Genomic DNA, 20,686 nt, shown 5'->3' on the forward strand with positions numbered 1-20,686 from the left:
TTACTTGAGGGATGTATATTCCAAAATAGGGTCACTTGTAAGTAGTTTTGACTGTTTAGGCACATCAGGGGCTCTTCAAACGCGACATGGCACCCGTGCATCATTCCATCGAAGCCTGCTCTCAGAAATGTCACATCTTCCTTTTGGAGCTCAGCAGTGTGTGAAAACAGTAGTTTCCCACCACTTGGCATTTTCTATTTAATCCAGACAATTTTGCATTCCAAAAGTACTCCTTCCCTTCTGAACCTTGCTGTGCACCCAAAACTGCAGTTTTCCACCACATATGATGGGTATTGGCGTACTCAGCAGAAATTTCATAACAAATTGTACTGTCCATTTTCTTCTGTTACACTTGTGAAAATAAACAATTGGGGCTAAAACACCATTTTGTGGGGAAAATGTGATTTTTATTTTCACAGCTCAACATTGTAAAATTCCGTGAAGCACCTGGGTGTTCATGGTGCTAATCACACAGCCAGATAAATTCATTGAGCGGTCTAATTTCCAAAATGAGGTCACTTGGAGCCTTCCCACTGTTTAGGTAAATAGGGAGCTCCCCAAACGTGATATGGCATCTGCTATCAATTCTAGCCAGTTTTGAGATCCAAAGGTCAATCGGTGCTCCTTCCCTTCCAAGGCATGCCATGCACCCCAAGCTGTAGTTTTCCACAACATATGGGATTCAGCGTACTCAGGAGAAATTGCACAAAGACGTTTGGGGTCCATTTTATCCTGTTACCCTTGTGAATATGCAAAATTTGGGACTAAAGCAATATTTTTGTGATGAAAAAGTAAAATTTTTAATTTTTTCCTTCAATATTGCTTTAATTAATGTGACGCAACTGAAGGGTTAATAAACTTGAATGTGGTTTTGAGCAGTTTAAGGGGTGCAGCTTTTATAATGGTGTCACTTTTGGGTATTATCTGTTATATACACCTCTGAAAGTCACTTCAAATGTGATGTGGTCCCTAAAAAAATGATTTTGTAAATCTTGGTAAAAAAATTGTGTACATTCCTCCCGAGCCAATGCCTTTTAACCAAAAAAGAATTTTCACGATAGAACGGCGAGTGCCATCCATTCTTATCTTTTCTACATAATCTGATTTCATGTGTTTCATTGGATTGAGCACCCGTTCTGATGGTATTATGGCGTTCGTTCCAGGTGCGTGATTTGGATTGCAGTAACGGAACTACTTTGGGGTTAAGGAGCAGTGCCGAACCCTCTCTTTCACTTGAAAAAAAATTATAAAGTGCTGATAAAATTTGAACCCTTCTAACTTCCTAACAAAAAAAAATTACCATATGTTTAAAAAATGATGCTTATGTAAAGTAGAGATATGGTGAATGTTATTAACTATTTTGTGTGCCATAACCTCCTGGTTTAAGGGCATAAAAATAACATTTTGAAAATTTCAAAAGTTTTCAGCAAATTTCCAATATTTTCACAAATAAACACAAAGAATATCATCCTAAATAAATCACTAAAATGATGTACAATATGTCATGAAAAACAATCTCAAAATCACTGGAATCCATTGAAGCGTTCCAGAGTTATTACCACATAAAGTGACTGGTGAGAATTGAAAAATTGGCCCGTCAGGACGGAGAAAACTGGCTTCAGGTCAAAGTAGTTAAGAACTGCTCAATACACTGTTGTGCCACTGCAGTAAGAAAAATGATCATTCTCCAGGCATGCCCTACCTTACAGATATATTATCTATAATATATACTAATACTAATTGGAGTAGAAGAAGGTCCCTGTTTATAATGGTGGCAATAATTCCGTCATTGGGACAATATCGTGAACCATTAGAACTCTTCCTTGGAATTTGCGCTTAATACCTGCTTGTAACAGGGAATTGCAAATATTGCTCTTCTAAGGCACATTAGATTTACTGGCTTCTAAAATCAAGGGGAAGGGTGTGAAAAGTTTAGGAAAGTGATGATTCTAATGAAGTATTTTATGTCCAATATACTGTATATGAAATTGTTGAATAGAAACCTGTAATATAGAATTTCTGTCTTTCAGTTCCCTGTGTTCCAAGTCAAGTTCAAGCTGATATGAATTGTGAGTCCAATGTAGTAACTGTGTCCTGGGCTAAGACGGTGGGAGCAGTGAATTACACTACAGTTACCATTGGACCTCAGGGAGAGCAGCACCATTGCCAGTCCAGCAACACGTCCTGCAGCTTCACACAACTCTCCTGTGGTCTAAGGTTGGAGGCCTCCGTAGCGGCAGTGGGAAACACTTGTACAAGTGATTTCAGTTTATCTGTACCTTTTTATACAGGTTTGTACTCAGAATGAAGATTTATATTATAATTCCATTTCCAAATTGTAATATTATTGTTATTCTACAAATGTCCTTCTTCTGTCTGAATTGTGTGCATGAACAGCAAAGGACTGCTATATCCACAGATGCACTTGTGTTTTCACATCATATCAGACCTGGTTTCCTAAAATGAACAAAAATCCTGATCCATGTGTGTGATGAACTGTGCTCCCAGAGTTTGTATGGCTTGATGATTGGAAGCTATAAGCACTGTGTTACCCATATGGTGCTATTCTGACTCCTCCTGATGACTGCGAGTCCCAAGTGTTCTAACTATCAGCTTCTTAGATAATTGTATAACTCATACTCACAAAACCAGACATCCTCAGATAGTTTTAACTCCACTGGCAATGCAACTGTACAAAGACCAGGAGAAACGATGCTGATTTCTTCCAAAATCTTGTATTAGTTTACAATGGACAATAGTTAAAATGGGGGAATTTGTACAGGGGAGTACACATGCGTCATGAGTAATGGCTGCTGTAGGCTAAACTGAAGAAGAAGGGAGGAGGAACCTAATACAGAGCTCAACTACAGGAGGGACATAGGGACAATTTTCACACAGTCTAATTCTACCTAGCAACAACAGGGAATTTTGCTGATTGGAGGAAGAACAAAACAAAGAGAAATATGCATTACAGGTTGTTCCCATTCGTGGGACACAACACTCCCCGTCTGAAATTGTCAGATTTCATAAGTTCTTGTGCGAGATAAGGAGAATCTGTCTCCCGACATCGTGAAACCTGCAATGAGAGAAAAGAAAAAACAATGCAACACAATGCAGAAATCAAGTCCATACTTGTAGTAAAAACGTAGAGCTTGAATAAAAAATAAAAAATGAGTCCAATAGAAACCCATCTTCAGATTGGGGAAGCCGCAACATGCCAACTCTTCCACCAACCCAACAGTCGAAGTTCCAGTCCATAAGGGGAAGTTAAAGTTCAGTTGGGTTCTGATCCTGTGTCCTAGCACAGCAGTAGCATGCGAAGGTATGCTCCCCGCCGTGGCAAAGTCCAGTGGCTAAGATACATTCATGTGACTCCTGTTCGAAGGACCCAGCAAACTGAAGCACTTGGAGAGGTTCCTGCAGCTGTAGTCTTCGTAGATGCATCGTAAGAAACGTAGACTTGTCTCTTGATGATGGTTGAAAGAATCTTTAAAGAACTACGATGCAGGACTTGGGGTTGCTGTAAGGCCTTTAGGGACTTCTTCCCCATCTCCCACCTTTGCTGTCTCTGAGATGGTAATATAGTGTTCCTGTTGATGCCCCGAGTAGCGAGCTGTCTCAGTGATGCCCTGCCTTGAACTGCAATGGGTGTTTTGAACCCCAGAGGACCATGGATGCTGTTTTGAACAGGCGAGGCTCCTCGTTCGATAGGAAGTTCAACACAGGGTGATGCTTTGGAAGTGAACGTGCCTTGTTCGACATCCGGCAGTATGCTGAAGCTGCATTGCGTGGGGCAAACGCTAGCACCATTGGTAAGAGGAAGGCTGTTGAGAGAGGACTCTCATTCTGAGCACTGAAGTCTAGCATGGATTCGGCTTGACCAGGTTTGTGATGGAGATAGGCGTCAAAGGTTGAGAACTCAGCAGATACTTGCTGTGAATCCTTTGGCAACTCAGTCTTTGTGGGAAGGGAAGGTGAGGGAGCTACCCAGCTGTTATAGTTGACATTGGTGGGTTTGATGCTCGTGACCCTGATGATCACCTTGTCTTCCTCTGTTGGTGAGTTGTCCTTTGTTGTAGGACCGAGTGTTGTTCTCTCAAGGTTGTAGTCTCGAAGATAACGCAGACTTGAATTGTCAGATGGTTGTTGCTGACATTTAGTGTCATTTGATTTCTCCTTCGTCCAGTAATGGCCTGGGTCTGGCAGGGGGGACAAGCCATGGTGATCTGACGTGATAAGCGTTTTGTAAGAGGAGATGTTGCTAGGATCCTGTGTCTGGTCGCTACAGACATTGCTGATAACCCAGCCTAGCTCGAGGTGCTGAGCATACGGTTCATTGAGTAGTCCGTGGATTTGTTGACGCATCTTGTGCAGTCGTATAATGTCTCTGCCGAGAAGAATTAGGATGTCTGCCTTGTCGTCCAGGGGTGGCATCTCTTTGGCTATCATTCTGAGGTGAGGATGCTGAAGAGCGACTTCTGGCGTTGGGATTTCCTCCCTGTTGAATGGAATTTGGTTACACTCAACAAGTGTGGGTAGTGGTATCTCCATGGTGTCCTTCTCAAGAGAAGATATTATGAGGCCACCGGCCCTTCTTCCAGAGGTTTTTATAACGCCGCTGCAGGTGCCAAAAGTGTAAGGATAGATGTCTCCTTTTAAGTCGAACAAGTCGAAGAGTTCTGACCTGGCCAGTGATTTGTTGCTCTGGTCGTCCAGACTAACGTACACCTTGACTGCCTTCTCTAGATGACCCTTGGGATACACCCTTGCTAGGCAAATCTTCGCACAGGACTTGTCTCGAAGACCTTCTCCGCAGACTTCGGTGCATGAGGAAGATACCGCAACTTGGCTTGTCGTTTGGTCTGAACTCTCCCCGCCATGGCTTGTGGTGGGAGAAGGTGTAGATGCAGAGTCGTACTGTGATGGATGGAGCGCTTGTACATGGTCTTCGCTGTCGCACTCGACACTTGATGGCGATGACACAGTCCTTCTCAAGATGTTCAGTAGAGGCGCAGCACCTGAAGCATACTCCAAACTTCTTCAAGAGCTCCTTTCATTCTTGAAGGGGTTTCTTCCTGAAGCTGATGCACTTCTTTAGGGGATGTGGCAGTTTGTGAATTGGACACTGGCGGTTCGGATTTTCAACCTTCTCACCTTCACTGCCTTTGTCTGGCGCTGATGCCGGTGTAGGCAGAACTTCTGTCTTTTTTGCAGACACCGGACCACTGCGATTGCTGTCATGAGAGCACGAACTCTTGTACTTAGGGAATGGTGCAAAGCCGCTAGGTTCTTCATAGCAGAAGCTGGGGTCAGTTTTGCACTCTGCAATTTCCTTGATGAAGTCACAGAAGAAGGAAAATGGAGGAAAAGAGACTTGATTGGCTTTTTTGTACTTTGACCCAATAGTGGCCCACTTCTCTTGTATATTGTATGGCAGCTTAGAAACTATCGCGTTAACGCCCCGAGCGGTATCCAGATAGCTGAGACCAGGTAGGTGCGTGTCTGCCTTGGCTAACTGGAGCTCTAGGAGTAGGTCACTGAGCTCTAGGAATTTTAAACTCTCCTTGCCAGATATTTTGGGGAAATCCTGCAGGCGCTTAAACAGTGCATTCTCTATGGCTTCAGGACTGCCGAAGCTACGTTCCAGTCTTTCCCATGCAGCCATGAGTCCAGCTGCTGAATTACTGATGTGGACGGATCTGAGCCTCTTGACCCGCTCCGTGGATTGGGGTCAAAGCCACCTGATTAGCAGATCCAGCTCTTCAGCAGCAGTGATGCCAAGGTCACTAATTGTGGCTTTAAAGGTATATTTCCAACTTCTGTACTTCTCAGGCTGGTCGTCGAATCTTGTGAGACCGGTGTTGGTGAGTTCTCGGCATATCATGAGCCTCGCAAAATCGGCCATGTCTGTTCTTTCTGACTTTGGAGAAACATTTGCTGGCTGAGTGATGCTGTTAGCGTGGGTATTAGCTTCTTGGTTCAAGAACATGGGAAGATATGGAGTGGCGTAGGCGTTTAGACCAGCAACCTGTTTGTGACATATGGTCTCTGTTGTATGCGGGACTGGAACCACATAGTTATCAGGGGCATAGTGCCTTGACGGCATGTTAGGTTGCATGTAGATGTTGGCGTATGGCATTTGGTGAAGTGTAGGATCAGGCAGCGTATTGACACATGAAGGAGGTTCAGGTTTGAATGTTTGTGGTCCATTGGACTGACCTTGAAAGCTGGAAGCTGCAGGCGGATCAATGTCCTGATGCTCTAGAGAGAGGTCGGTGCTGACGGGAAGGTTGTTGATGTTCAGGGTTTCGTTGGTTTGGCTCAGCACGTAATTTCTCGTTCGCTTAAGTGGGTCTTCTGTGTCAAGTTTGTATGAATTGAGGCTGCCTCCTTGGCTCCCACCTAGAGCCTACTCAAAGACCTTTAGCTTTGCCACGGCTGTTGCATGTTCGTATTCCTTCTGCAGGACTTCTATTTCCGCCTTCTCGCGTGCAGATTCGGCTTCCATCTCTGCTTTCTTGCGTGCGGATTCAGCTTCCATCTCTGCTTTCTTGCGTGTGGATTCAGCTTCCATCTCTGCTTTCTTGCGTGCAGATACTGTTTCCTTCTCTGCTTTCTTTTGGGCGAAAATGGCTTGCACTTTCGTAGATTCTGCTTCGGCACGCGCTCTTATGAATTGATCACTGAGGGTTGAGTACCTTGATGAGCTTGACTTGATTGAGTGTTTTGAGCTCCTAGCAGACCTGGATCTGTGCGATGTCACTTCTGACATTTGTGGGATTTTTGCTTCTGTTTTGTTCACAATGTCGCGCACGGTGCCATCTCGTTCGGCATTGAGCTGTTGGAAGACCTCGCTTTCTTTTAGCGATTCTGGCGTATTTAATTTCCGTAGCGTTGAGATGTATTTTTTACAAGTGTCTTTATAAGCCTGGTATGCAGAGTACAATTGTTCAAGGGCTCCCTCTGCTGGTAACTCATGAGAGGCATACTGGGAGATGCTGTTAGTGTGACTCTGCAGTCTTTGCCATAAGATGGATATATTACAAGAAAGTTCATGTTTAATGATTTCAAGGTTCTCTATAGCTTTCAGTGACGGCTTAGCAGAGCGCCTGGGTCTGTTAGTGGCTGAGTCCTCATATACAGATATTGCAGACTTTCCTTCAGCCATTGTAACTCACAGGCAGATGAGATCTGGGTAATATGAGCTGCAAAAAGCTGGTTGTCAAGGAGACCAATACAAAGTTGCAACAAGCTGAGCTGGAGAGCACAGAATGATACAAGTCTATGTAAACTGCAGCTTCTCAATAGCTAATAGATGGATCCTTTCTCTGGATTACAGACTCTGAACTGTTCTTAGTAACAGGATAAATCCTTCACTGTGCAGTTTTCTGAAGTGAAGAGCACAGAGAATGTCTGTCTGCAGCCATGTAAGCTGCTGCTGTTGTGGCTTTACATTAGCCTTATGTTAAACAGTCCTCTTCTCGGATTACAGCTGTATACTGTTCCTGGTCACAGCAACCCCATTTTTACTATTCTGACTCCTCCTGATGATTGTGAGTCCCAAGTGTTCTATCAGCTTCTTAGATAATTGTATAACTCATACTCACAAAACCAGACGTCCTCAGATAGTTTTAACTCCACTGGCAAAGCCACTGTAGAAAGACGAGCAGAAACTATGCTGATTTCTTCCAAAATCTTGTATTAGTTTACAATGGACAGTAGGTAAAAAGGGGTAATTTGTACAGGGGAGTACACAGGCGTCTTGAGTAATGGCTGCTGTAGGCTAAACTGAAGAAGAAGGGAGGAGGAACCTAATACAGAGCTCAACTACAGGAGGGACAATTTTCACACAGTCTAATTCTACCTAGCAACAACAGGGAATTTTGCTGATTGGAGGAAGAACAAAACAAAGAGAAATATGCATTACAGGTTGTTCCCATTCGTGGGACACAACAGGTGCCCTTCTGGTGCACCTACAGCTACAGTGCTTCTAGGGGAGAATAGCATCTTAACACTACATATTGTGGAATATGGTTGAATTTTTTATTAGATTCATATGAAAAAAAACATTTTGTCTTGTCTCTGCATTAATGGGATTTTCCATTTTCAGAAAACTCATATCCACTGTACACTTTTTTTGGAGTCAAGGGTTTTCTGAAACTGGAAAATCCCTTTAATGGAATGTGCACAAAGCATCTTTTTCAGGTGGGTATGCTCCATAACCCGCCTGAAAAAGCAATTAATACATTTTAAAAAGAGTAAACATATGCAGAGCAATCTAAAAATAACTTACTGGTCACATGTTAAGTCTACTGTGCGCCTTTGAAGTGACGTGACCATTGTTCAGGGGTCTTCCCTTTGGAAGGTACTTGCTATTTTAAACATACGAGTAATAAAAAAATACCAGCGTACTATCAAGGAGTATATTAGATAAAAAAATGAAGTGTATATCTATATATACAGAATATAATGCAATTATATTTTTGGCTTTTTAGTTCCTGTTATCTTAATTTATATTTTTGTTTTACCACTTGTGTCAATCTATTCGTCCATTTAAATTACCATGAAATATATTCATATAATAAAATAACATAACATTTTTAAAAGAACCCTTTGTAAAAGTGTCTTTTTTATGTGACAAAGAGGTCTTTGAGCCCCCTTTAGGTGCAATTGATAACTCTGCACTCCCTATAACTACTCCCCTGAATATATTCATTAAACATATGTTTTGTAGGAATTTCCAAAAAACAAGGTGCTATTTGTTCAAGAAAATTGGGTATTTAAAGGGAACCTGTCACCCCCCCAGGGCGTTTTTCAGTTAAAGAGCCACCTTCAGCAGCACTAAGGCTGCACTCCTGAACGTGGCTCTTCTGTTTCTGACCCCTAGTAACTCTGAAATATCAACTTTTATAAATAGGTCCTCATACCTGTAACATGTCCCATAGGTATGGTGTGTCCCCCTGTTTCAGCCGCCTCCCATCCGTCCATCATGCCTATGTCTTGTGCCTGGGCGCCACCCAACATCCGTCCATCGTGCCCCTTGTCTTGAGCCTGGGCACCGCCTACCATCCGTCCATCATGCCACTTGTCTTGTACCTGGGAGCCGCCCACCATGCCCCTGTGCGCCGCCACCTCCTCCTGTTTTGAATGCCGGCGCCTGCGCTGTGACAAGAGTTCTCGGGTATGCGCAGTGCGCGCTGCCTGAGAACCGACATCAGGCTATTGTGCCTGTGTGTTGCTGAGGCCCCAGATCCCGCCCCGCAGTGTGTTATAACTTCACACTAGACCTTAACCAGCTTGGATTGTGTGCCTCTCCACTCTTCCTCTATACTCTGGGACCTTGATTTCCAAGGTCTAGTGTGAAGTATCCACAATCATTGATGGTTTTGGGAGCCATATCATCTGCTGGTGTAGGCCCACTGTTTATTATCAAGACCAAAGTCAGTGCAGCCATCTATCAGGAAATTTTATAGCACTTCATGCTTCCCTCTGCTAACAAGATTATTGGAGATGGAAATTTAATTCCCCAGCAGGACTTGGCACCTGTCCACACTGCCGAAAGTACTAATTCCTGGTTTACAAACAACAGTTTCACTGTGCTTGATTGGCCAGCAAACACGCCTGCCCACAACTCCATAGAGAATCTATGGGGCATTGTCTAGAGGAAGATGAGTGACACCAGACCCAACAATGCAGACGAGCTGAAGGCTGCTATCAAAGCAACCTGGGCTTCCATAACACCTCAGCAGTGCCACAGGCTGATCGCCTCCATTCCATGCCGCATTGATGCAGTAATTGATGCCAAAGGAGTCCCGACCAAGCATTTACTGAACATACATTTCAGTAGGCTATCATCTCCGTATTTAAAATCATTTTTCAAGCTGGTGTTATAAAGTATTATAATTTACTGAGATAATGACTTTTGGGTTTTCATTGACTGTTACCCATAATCATCAACATTAACAGAAATAAACACATAAAATAGATCACTCTGTAATGACTCTATATAATATATGAGTTTCACTTTTTGTATTCAGGAGCTGAAATAAATTAACTTTTTGATGATATTCTAATTTTGTGAGAGGCACCTGTATATTATTAAAGGATGAGGAAATACAATCTTTGCTAGGAGTGCTTTTTAAGTGTGTAACTAATTGTTCTATATTATTTTAGCCCCCTGTGCAGTAGGAAACATCCATGCGCTGAACCAATGTGGCAGCGACTATGCAGACGTCACCTGGGAGGCAGCCGCAGGAGGAGTCACATACACAGTTGCGCTCAGCACTGAGGACGGAGCGAGGAGTATATGCAACACTTCAGATGCTAGCTGTATAGTCTATGGCTTAAAATGTGGTCAGCAATATGCAATTATGGTGGAAACATTTGGGCCAAGTTGTAGCAGCAGAGTCAACGCCACCGACTATATCTTTACAGGTGATTTAATCTCTTATCACATAAAAAATGAAAATGTAGATTTCACTGATTGCCTGTGTGCTCTTATATTATTCTGTACCACAGCGTCCACTCCGAATCATGACCAAAAGTTTTGAGACTGACACAAATTTTGGTTTTTACATAAAGTAGTTTACTGCTTCATTGTTTTTAGATCTTTTTGGTCGTATGTTTCTGTGATTATTGATGTACAAATATCAGCATTTGATGAGTTTTTTTTTTCCTTTTATTGATAATTACATCAAGTGTATGTACGTCAATATTTCCAGTGCTGACCTCTATTTTCTAACACTATTCCCTGGCTTCTGGATATCGGCTTCTAGGCCAAATTCTGACTCATGACTGCCCACCCTTGTCTGATCAGTGGTTGGAGTTCATCATAATTTCTGTGTTTTGTTTCTCTCCTGCTTTTTGAGGATTGACCACAGGTTCTCAATGGGATTGAGGTCTGGGAAGTTTCCTGGTCATGGACCTAAAATGTCAATGTATTATTCACCAAGCCACTTGGTTACCACTTTTGCCTTGTGACATGGTGTCCATCTTGCCGAGAAAAACATTGTTCGGCTGGAGTCACACTAACCTGCGCAAAATACGGTCAGTATTTTACATGCGTAATACGGATCAATGACCACTAAATAGTGGTCCGTAGGTCATCCGTAAGCAAGGTGAGGTCGCGTATTTTGCGCATGTGTGTATCCGTATGTAATCCGTATTCAATCCGTATGGCGAGATTTTCTCGCAGCCTTGCAAAATGGACATTTAAGGGTTTTGAGGCCTGCAAACAATTTAAATCATTAGCCTGCACCCTATTTAGACACTCAGAAACAGGTGGCTGCCTACATTCTGTACATTTCTCACCTTGCTTTCACGAGGTGTGTTGGTGTTCTTTGTGCAGCATGGCCGAGGGTCTGACATTCAATACAACCGAGCAGGTTCTCTTTACCTGGCTTTTGTCACGGCGCTTTGGCCAACCATATCCTGTGATAGTGGATCCGCGGAGGAGGAGACGCATGTGGGTACATCCACTTTTGAGGCAATGACTCACAAGAGGTCATTTTCACCGCCTCTATTCGTCTCTGTGGGAGCATCCGGACAAATTTTACCAGTACTGTCGAATGAGCATTTCCACATTTGATCGCCTCTTGGAGACAGTGCGCCCTGGGATCACCTTTCAGGACACTAGGATGCGCAAAGCCATATCTGCAGAGGAGCGACTTCTACTCACAATACGGTGTGTACTCCACGACCACATTCTCTATGTTCATAATGTGTGTGTTAATTTATGTTTTTTGGCCTTCTTGGACAAAGTTTAATACCCTCATCTTACTCAAAATATGTTTCACCTGACACAGCAGAATGTTACATCTAATATGTACTGCATATCACTTAGTCATTGTGCCACCAAATATGTGTGTGTTGTTCTCTCTCATTCCCTACCAAGTTTGGTCGGCATGTAACTGATTTTTTTTTACTTTACCCATTCTAACCTGTACTATTTCTGCTGTTCTACAGCTTCCTGTCCACTGGCCTGTCTTATGCCGCCCTCCACCATGAGTTTCTCATTGGAAAGTCAACCATTTCAGGCATAGTGAGGTCTACATGTGCAGAAATCTGGACAAGACTCCATCAGGTGGTCCTACCCGAGCCCAGGATGGAAGACTGGTTAAGGATTTCAAGGGACTTTGAGGAGGACTGCCAGTTTCCAAATTGTATTGGGGCCCTGGATGGCAAACATATCAGGGTGCATAAGCCGCCGAACTCAGGCTCCCAATTCTTCAATTATAAGCAATACTTTTCTGTTGTATTGTTGGCTCTGGTAGACCCTCAATACAAGTTTATAATTGTTGACATTGGGGCCTATGGAAGGACGGGAGACTCTAGAGTCTTCAATACTTCCATAATGGGTCGGCGTCTACGCACCAACCAGTTGGATCTACCACCACCACGCCAGCTACCAGGCTCCCCTGAACAATCAGTCCCTTATGTCCTTGTGGCAGATGAGGCCTTTCAGTTATCACGTAATGTCATGAGGCCATATCCCCGGCGCAACCTTGACCACAGGCGCAGAATCTTTAACTTGCGCCTATCACGTGCTAGGCGACTGGTGGAGTGTTCCTTTGGGATTCTTTGTGCCAAATGGCGGGTACTCCAGTCTGCCATTCAGTTGAGTGAGCAAAATGTGAATGAAGTTGTCAAAGCCTGTGTTGTTCTGCATAACTTCACCAGGATACATGATTGCTCCTCCTCTGATGGTGTTGTGCGTAGGCCGGACAATGTGCGCAGGGTGAGACCACCTATCATCCCTCAACGTAGACCGGTCTCTGGCCTCAAAGTGCGTGATATATTCACAAATTACTTTATCTCACCTGAGGGGGCAACTTCTTGGCAAGAGAATGCTGTGTCTATGTTTTAATTTTTTTTTTTCAAAGTGTGTCTAAATATATATTACTCAAGCCTTTTTATGATTCTATGAGTGTTTCTTTGCATTGGTTGGTGTCTGTTAGTATGTTGTGAGGGATAGTGAGAAATCACACAGAGACGTTAACTAGAGTAGACAAATTTTTAGTTTTGCCTTTTTTTTGGGGGTTTTGCTTAAAGGCAAACATAATTTTGCCATAACACAAATTTGGCAATGGCCAAAATGACCCTTTGGGCCTTCTTTAACTTGGTGTAACATTAACATTACAGAAAAAAACTGCAACAAACATTATGCAATAACAACATTGCTGCATGCCTACATTAACCTTGATTAGGCAACAAAGGGTGAGCTCCATCACCTAAATAAAGTCAATAAGATAACACTCACATTTCCTCATAATGTTTTCCAATCATAGAAAGCTTCCACCATGACAGGCAAGGCTACCTCACATCTTTCACACAGATATTACCTGTCTGTAGAACAGACAATATTTAAGCATGCTATACTGGAAAGGATGAAAATACAAAACTCACTTGTTAAGACATAGAGAGAGCGTTATATTCTGTATGCTGGTCGCCTCAAATTGTTTTACTAGAGAATGCTAATAACAAAGTTGACTACTTAACTAAAGGCAAGCACGCCTTTCCTATGCATTAGCAAGTGATTAGTGTATTTTCATCCTTTCAGGTAACAGTATAGCGCATTTAAATATTCTCTTTTATACACACATGTAATATCTGTGTGAAAGGCGTGAGGTAGCGTTGCCTGTCATGATGGATTGTTTCATATGTTTGGAAAACATTGTTTAAAAATGTGAGTGTTAAATTATGTTCTAAATGTTGGTGAAGGAGAACACCTGTTTTTTTTTGACTAGATTAGAAGCACCAGTTACCTGTTACTGGACATCTCCAAACTTTTGATTCATAAATCCTCATATGTAGGGGAAGGGGAACGGGGAGGAACAGCCTGTGGGTGCTGCTGGAAATTGTGGCCAACATCGCCCTGTGTGGGGCCATACTGTTGCCCATGATGCTGTTGTTGTCCAGCCTCCTGGGCCTGTTGGTGATACTGGCCAGAGTAATAATGATGATGGTGAGGGGCTTCTTGTTGGCTCTGGTAGGCCCGTGGCTCATACCCACCAAGATAGCCAGATCGTCCCCAACCAGGTTGGGACCAGCCTCCAACACTGGGTGGGTACAAGTGGCCATATTGGTGGGGTTGGCTTGATGAAGACATTTGGGGCTGCGGAATAGAAGGATGGGTAGGGGGAGGAAGGTGTTGAGGTGTTGGCCCACGTATTAGGGGCTGTTCAGACCCTGCTTGAGCAAGCATCTGTGTGGATGGTCTCATGCGCATTAAATTTCTTGGTGAGAGCTGCCACCTCTCCAGAAATTCAAACACCTCATATGGGGTATTGGGGGGGGTGCTTGCATCAAGCAGGATCTGAATACACCCCCTAATACGGAGCCTGACCTCACGGGTAAGGGCACGGAGATAAAGGGTGAGGCTACGTGCATAGGCCTCCTCACCATCATCTGTAGTGACTCTGGACAAGTAATTCAGCACCCCAGTGTCCACATTGGTCCTGCTCTCTTGAATGGTGACCTGGCACCTTCTTTTTATTCGCCATGATGCTAGAGCAGCCTGTGGGGAGGGCCTGATCTGGGCAGTTGGGCTGCTGCTCAAGTTGCCCATCTCTTCCAGGATGGGTGAGGTTGCAGCTGCAGACCGTCCTGGTGGTGTGTTGTGTAGGGCAGCCATTGTGTGTTCTGGTGATGCCTCCTCTTCAGCCATCCTTCTTGTAGGGGGAGAAGATGGGCCAGCCACCTCATCCCCTACAGGATCTATAATGGGCTCTTCCTCTGAGGCCGTTCCTCGATCCGTAAGGTTGGATTGAGTTCTGTTATGAAATAGAACAGAGGCAAAAATACATCAATATTTTTGTCCCTGTAAAGTATTTGTGTAATGTTTTTGTGTCATGTGGTGTGAGGTATGTACTTACGGTCTCAGAGCCAGAATTGGGGCGAGGAAGTTCAGCCGGTCATAGTAGATATATTTGCGCTTGACATGGCCAGCATCCCCACTCCTGGACCGCTGCTGGCGTTCCCGGCGGTACTGGTCCCGGATGCTTCTCCACCGTTTCATCACATCTTCCACTGCAATGTGACAGGAAAGATTGTCAAAATCAGATATTTGAGAGGTCACATTTTCAAACAGTAGTCTAGGCATGGGGTGTGCGTTCTACCCATGGTGGCATATGTAATTGTGCCGATACCCAGGGTCTCATTAGCTCCCCTGAAACTAATTTTAGTGGCTAGGAGGATGAGGAGCTTGTGGCCTAACCCCTAATTATGGCTGTGTGAAGCCACGTGTCACATCCTAATGTAACGGCCTCATGAGGCTAATAAAAGTACATGCACAGGAAGGGGGCTGATTGTAGATTAATTTTATAGCGCGCGCTAACGTTAATTATATTTTTATGGTTGCACTTACGAATTTTATGCTGCTCATCACGTGGTCTGTCACCAAAGTCATGGTACATCTGGCGACAGATGCGCCTCCATGACGCCTCCTTTCTTGTGCGGTTCGCATTGTTTGCGTCGCGTGGGTCCCATATTTCTGGACGCTCCTGCACCAGCACAATTAGCATCTCTACATTAATATATGTGGACGCCATGCTGCTGCTGTACTCCGTGGAGGCGTACTTCCTGGATGTCTGGAGCGCTTTTTGAGCTTATTTGCATGTCTAGGCTTCCTGATGATAGATTGGCCCATTTCCTGTTCACCAGCCAAAAGACCTGCGTATTGCTCGCAGGTCACACGTGTGTTCCGTGTGTAATGCGTATTTTTTGCGCACCCATAGACTTGCATTGGCGTACTACGGGCATAGTACGCTGACAATCGCAGCATGCTGCGAGTGGCACGGAGCGTAGGATACGGAGGAGAAATATACGGCTGGTGCGAGTGACCCCATAGAGAATCATTGGTCCGTGTCTAATGCGTGCTTTTAGTGCCTCTCACTCTCCTGTATTCCTCGCCAGTGTGACTCCAGCCTTCTTCTCCAGATTGCTCCTGGATTGTTGGGCGAAGTTGGAGGTGGTTCGGATTCCATTCTTTATTCATGGCAGTGTTTTTAGGCAAAACTGTGCATGAGCCCCCTCTATAGATGAAAAGCTAACACACATGAATGGTCTCAGTATGCTTTATAATTGGCATGACACAGCACTCATGACATTGTCTCTCTGGACAATCTTTCCTCTACATGACCCAAACAATTTGAAGGGGCCGCCATCAGAGAAAATAACTTTACCCAGCCTTCTGCAGTTACTTTCTTTGATAGGCCTCTCCTATCACCGTATTTACATATACAGATAATGAGGAATTTGAACAACCACAGAGCTCTGGACATGAATATCCATGCGATCCTTAGGAGCCCTGCACTGAAAGCTGTGGACGCTATTATTTTGCAAGATATGTAACAGAAGCTTATCAGGAGCTGAGATGGAGGGAGGTGAGCAGATAATTGCTGCATAAAATAAATGGACTGGAGAGATGTGGCTGGGATATTAGAAGTAAACCTCTCACCTGGAATGTAAATATTGTGCACACTGAGCCAGGTTCTGGGAGGGCACTAGAAGCTGAGTGCCATGGAAACCAGCTGTATATTCTGAAAGATAAAGGCTCCCATTGCAGGAGAATGACAACAGATAGGAAAAGAAAACCAATTGCAATCTTGCTTTCAAACTAGTTAATGCAATTTAATAACCTGAGAGTACCCGTTTAAGAGAAATAATATATATATATATACTATTTATATATTTTATGACTGAACGTGGAGATCTGATACATGATGTTTGTACATAACTATTTTAGACCTAAACATTCGCATGCGGTAATTTCTTTAATTTACCTTTTCTTTCTAGCACCCTGCAAGCCACAGAATGTCACTGCAGACGTTGACTGCCAGACCAACCGAGCAGCTCTGTCCTGGAGTCAGACATCTGGGGCTGCACGTTACTTAGCATCGATCATAGGACCAGAAGTAGATGGTCCTACCTGTGAATCCACATCCACTACCTGCAACATTGATCATCTAAACTGCGGACTCATATATGACTTTATTGTCACAGCATTCAATACACAATGCCAAGGTGAAAGCAGCGTCATCACACAACTTGTCACAGGTACAAACAACATGTCTGTCTGCGGTGAGGTGAAGGCCAACCATGGTTAGGTGAATGAAGAATGACAATATATGGAGATGTATATGAGCAAGGATAAATCTAACTTTTTACATTGATACTATTTTTACAAATGTACATATTTGTCTTTTTAAGCTCCGTGTTCTCCTGGTCTCGTCATGACACAAATGCATTGTGATACTGGTTCGTTGTTCCTGTCTTGGAATGTAATGGTCAATATTGGAAATTTCACTTCTAACGTGATGGGATCTGATGGAATTAATAGAACATGCAAATCCACAGAAGCGAATTGTACTTTCCCGAGCTTGCCCTGTGGACAAGAATACACTGCGTCTGTGTATGCTACAAACCAATACTGCGATGGGCCGATAAGTCAGAACATCAGCATCCACTCCGGTAAGGCAGCGGAGTGCAACGCAACCTTACAAACCCGTTTTTGTGCATATATATTTGCTGTAGTCAATGCTGGAATAATGAAAAAAATTCTAGACAATTCAGAAATACAAGACAATAGATGTTACTGCGTTGTTTGACTTTCTAAATGTAAGTCTCAATGACCAGTGTGAGCGCTTCGTAACATCCTTGATCTTTCATATATTCACCAAGCTTCTAGATGACTTCTAAAAGCCTCATATTTATGGCAAATATCTATTCATCACGTTTTGATGGACCCTCACAATCTGCTACATAGGCCTCCATTTTGTCATGATGCTGTTGTTCTTTGCAAAACCATTTGAATTAGATATGATATTTAGTTCCACAATCTATAATATGTAAATTTTAATTTATGCTACAAAATCTGCCTAAATTAAATGTCAGTAGCATTGCGTGGATTTCCAGTGCCCAGGGCAAGACAAGTATTGCACCGCCTCATCTAGTCACAGTAATAACAGCTGATAATAATGACACCATACTGTAATAATGCCCCCCAAGTTCCTCCTTTAGAAAGTATTAATGCCCCCTTATAAAATAATGAAGTCTAGTTGAGAGCCCTCTTTAAAAGTAATAATCCCACCTCTGTGCCCCTCGACACATATGCACAAAAAGAGGCCGATTCTTCAAGACTGGCGTAGTGCACACTCCAACATTGCTGGAGTACACGGTGTCAAATTCATTAAAAGCCACTTAATGTGTTCAGCTCGTCTTCTGTGTGGCATGCGCCTCCGAGCTCTGCAACAGAAATGCTACTCGAGTGCCCAACTAGAGTAGTATTTCTGGCGTACAAAATGTCAGCAATTTTCGGGAAGAATTTCACAGGAGGCATGATGACACCTCAGCTTCACCCATTTAGGTAGAGCTGATTCAAACTGGCATGAAAACTCCAGAAGTTTCAACATTTTTGTGCAACTCCCTGTTGTGCGAAAATGTTGCAACTTTTCAAAGCTTTAACGCCAGTTTTCTGCTGTAAAAGTTTTGATGAATTGTCTCCAAAGTTTATACACACCTAATCCAAGCAATTGTGTTCTCCTCCCCTCTGCACACGGAGAGGGCCGTCACGAGGGATGCAATGCTATCACATCATTGCGCTGCCTGCAATGGGACGCTGACATCTTGTAGGATGTAGGTGTAAAGCTCCCTGCTCTAGGATCTAAGTGTATTGCTGACATATTTATACTGATACAGCTCAAAGTGGCACTTTTCTGGAAGTCATGGGGCATGTGCACTATCATAGATTTTTGACACTGGCAATATTGTTCTCCCAGAGCGACCTTGTGTCCCCCAACCATATTACGCCACTGCTACTTGTACCATATTTACTTTTAGTTTTCTTTGTGAACACTTTACTGGTCACTGCTCTTATCATTAACAGGACTTATTCCTTTACTCACATGATGTCAATTCTAACCTACAGCCCCTTGTGCTCCTGTGGATGTCCATCCGTCCCTAAACTGTACAGATAATTCTGCTCTGGTTTCTTGGGGTGTTTCACCTGGAGCCTCCAATTATACCTTGTCAATGAACAGCTCATATGGAAACAGACAGTGCAGCAGCAATGACACGAGGTGTCGGGTACATGATCTGGAATGTGGGGAGAGCTACGCTGTAGCCGTCAATGCACACAATGAGGTTTGCAGCAGTGAAGGAAGCCGTGACACTCAGCTTCTAACAGGTGAGATTACATTGTTACTTTAGATTGGGTTTTAATTCCTTATGCAGAAAAATGTTTCTGTTTACTGAAGAAAACTTATACCGCTCTTAAGTGTAACAACGCAGTGTAAATGTGTGCAAATACTATATAAGTGTTTGATAGGAGCTTCACATATTGAGTATTTCTACAGACACAACGCCAACTAAACAACCAAAAATGATGCAAGACAGAGCACACTGACTTCATCTGCATCATCATAGTCAGTGACCCCGTCAGAGCATACATCCGAATCCCATTTTGTGGGGTTTCGAACTTAACGCCTTAATGACCGCCGATACGCCTTTTAATGGCAGCAGTTAAGGGTACTTAAACTACAGAGCCGTGAATTCACGGCGCTGTGGAAAAAGTGTATAGCGCCCCACCAGAGTCAGAATTTCTTCAGGGTCTCGGCTGCCGGGTGTAGCGGAGACCCCAGAGAACATGATTTGGTTCGGTTTTTACCGACCCCGGTGTTGTGATCACTGTTATTAACAGTATAACGGCGACCGCAAAAAAAAAAAGAAAAGTCAGATTTGCCATTTAATTTCTCTCTCCTCTGATGTGATCGCACATCAGAGGAGAGAGAAATAGGGTTCTCTATCCCCCCTGGGACATCCGTTGTCCCTGCATGGCCCCCTGAAGTCCCCCGGGCCTCCGGCTTCTTCTTCCGGGAGAAAATGGCAGGCGCATGCGCAGTGCACCCCGAGATCTGCCGGCCAGCACCTGGCAACAGTAGGGAGATTTTTCCTATTGGTTAATTTTGGTCACTGTGATAGGGTCTATCACAGTGATCAAAATAAAAAAAATAGTAAAACAACCCCCCTTTATCACCCCCTTATTTAGGGAAAATAAAAAAAATTAAGAAAATGTATTTATTTCCATTTTCCCATTAGGGTTAGGGTTGGGCTAAAGTGAGTTTGGCTAAAGTTAGGGTTATGGTTGGGGCTAGGGTTGGGGCTAAAATTAGGGTTAGGTTTAGGGTTGCGCTAAAGTTAGGGTTAGGGTTGGTATTAGGGTTATGGGTGTTTTTGGGTTAGGGTTGGGAATAGGGTTAGGGTTGGGATTAGGGTTAGGGTGGAGATTAGGGTTAGGGGTGTGTTAGGGTTAGGTTTGTGGTTAGGGTTATGGTTAGAGTTGGGATTAGGGCTAGGGTTGGGATTAGGGGTGTGTTGGGGTAAGGTTTTAGGGTTAGGGTTAGGGTTCTGGTTAGGGCTGTGGTTAGGGTTGGGATTAGGGTTATGGTTAGGGTTGGGATTAGAGTTAGGGACGTGTTGGAGTTAGGGTTGGGATTAGGGTTAGGGGTGTGTTGGGGTTAGGGTTGTGACTAGGGTTATGATTAGGGTTGAGATTAGGGTTGGGGCAGTGTTGAGGTTAGGGTTGGAGTTAGAGTTGGGGGTTTCCACTGTTTAGGTACATCAGGGGCTCTCCAAACGCGACATGGTGCCACCATTGATTCCAGCCAATTTTGCGTTCAAAAAGTCAAAT

The 20,686-nt window shown here is 43.7% G+C and overlaps 1 protein-coding gene across 1 annotated transcript in view; it reads left to right on the forward strand.

Annotated features, from left to right (window-relative positions):
- The window catches only part of LOC141096364 (fibronectin type III domain-containing protein 7-like), a 47,879-nt gene extending 28,587 nt beyond the window's left edge, over nt 1-19,292 (forward strand). Inside the window, exons 5-7 of the mRNA XM_073582919.1 lie at nt 2,031-2,291; nt 18,926-19,183; nt 19,231-19,292. Coding sequence (XP_073439020.1) covers nt 2,031-2,291; nt 18,926-19,183; nt 19,231-19,292 — 581 coding nt within the window. The remainder of the gene's footprint in view (nt 1-2,030; nt 2,292-18,925; nt 19,184-19,230) is intronic.
- Nucleotides 19,293-20,686: the final 1,394 nt, after the last annotated feature.

Source organism: Dendrobates tinctorius, unplaced genomic scaffold (genome assembly GCF_039654945.1).
Source record: "Dendrobates tinctorius isolate UK_male_01 unplaced genomic scaffold, ASM3965494v1 ptg000074l, whole genome shotgun sequence".
NCBI lineage: Eukaryota > Metazoa > Chordata > Amphibia > Anura > Dendrobatidae > Dendrobates > Dendrobates tinctorius.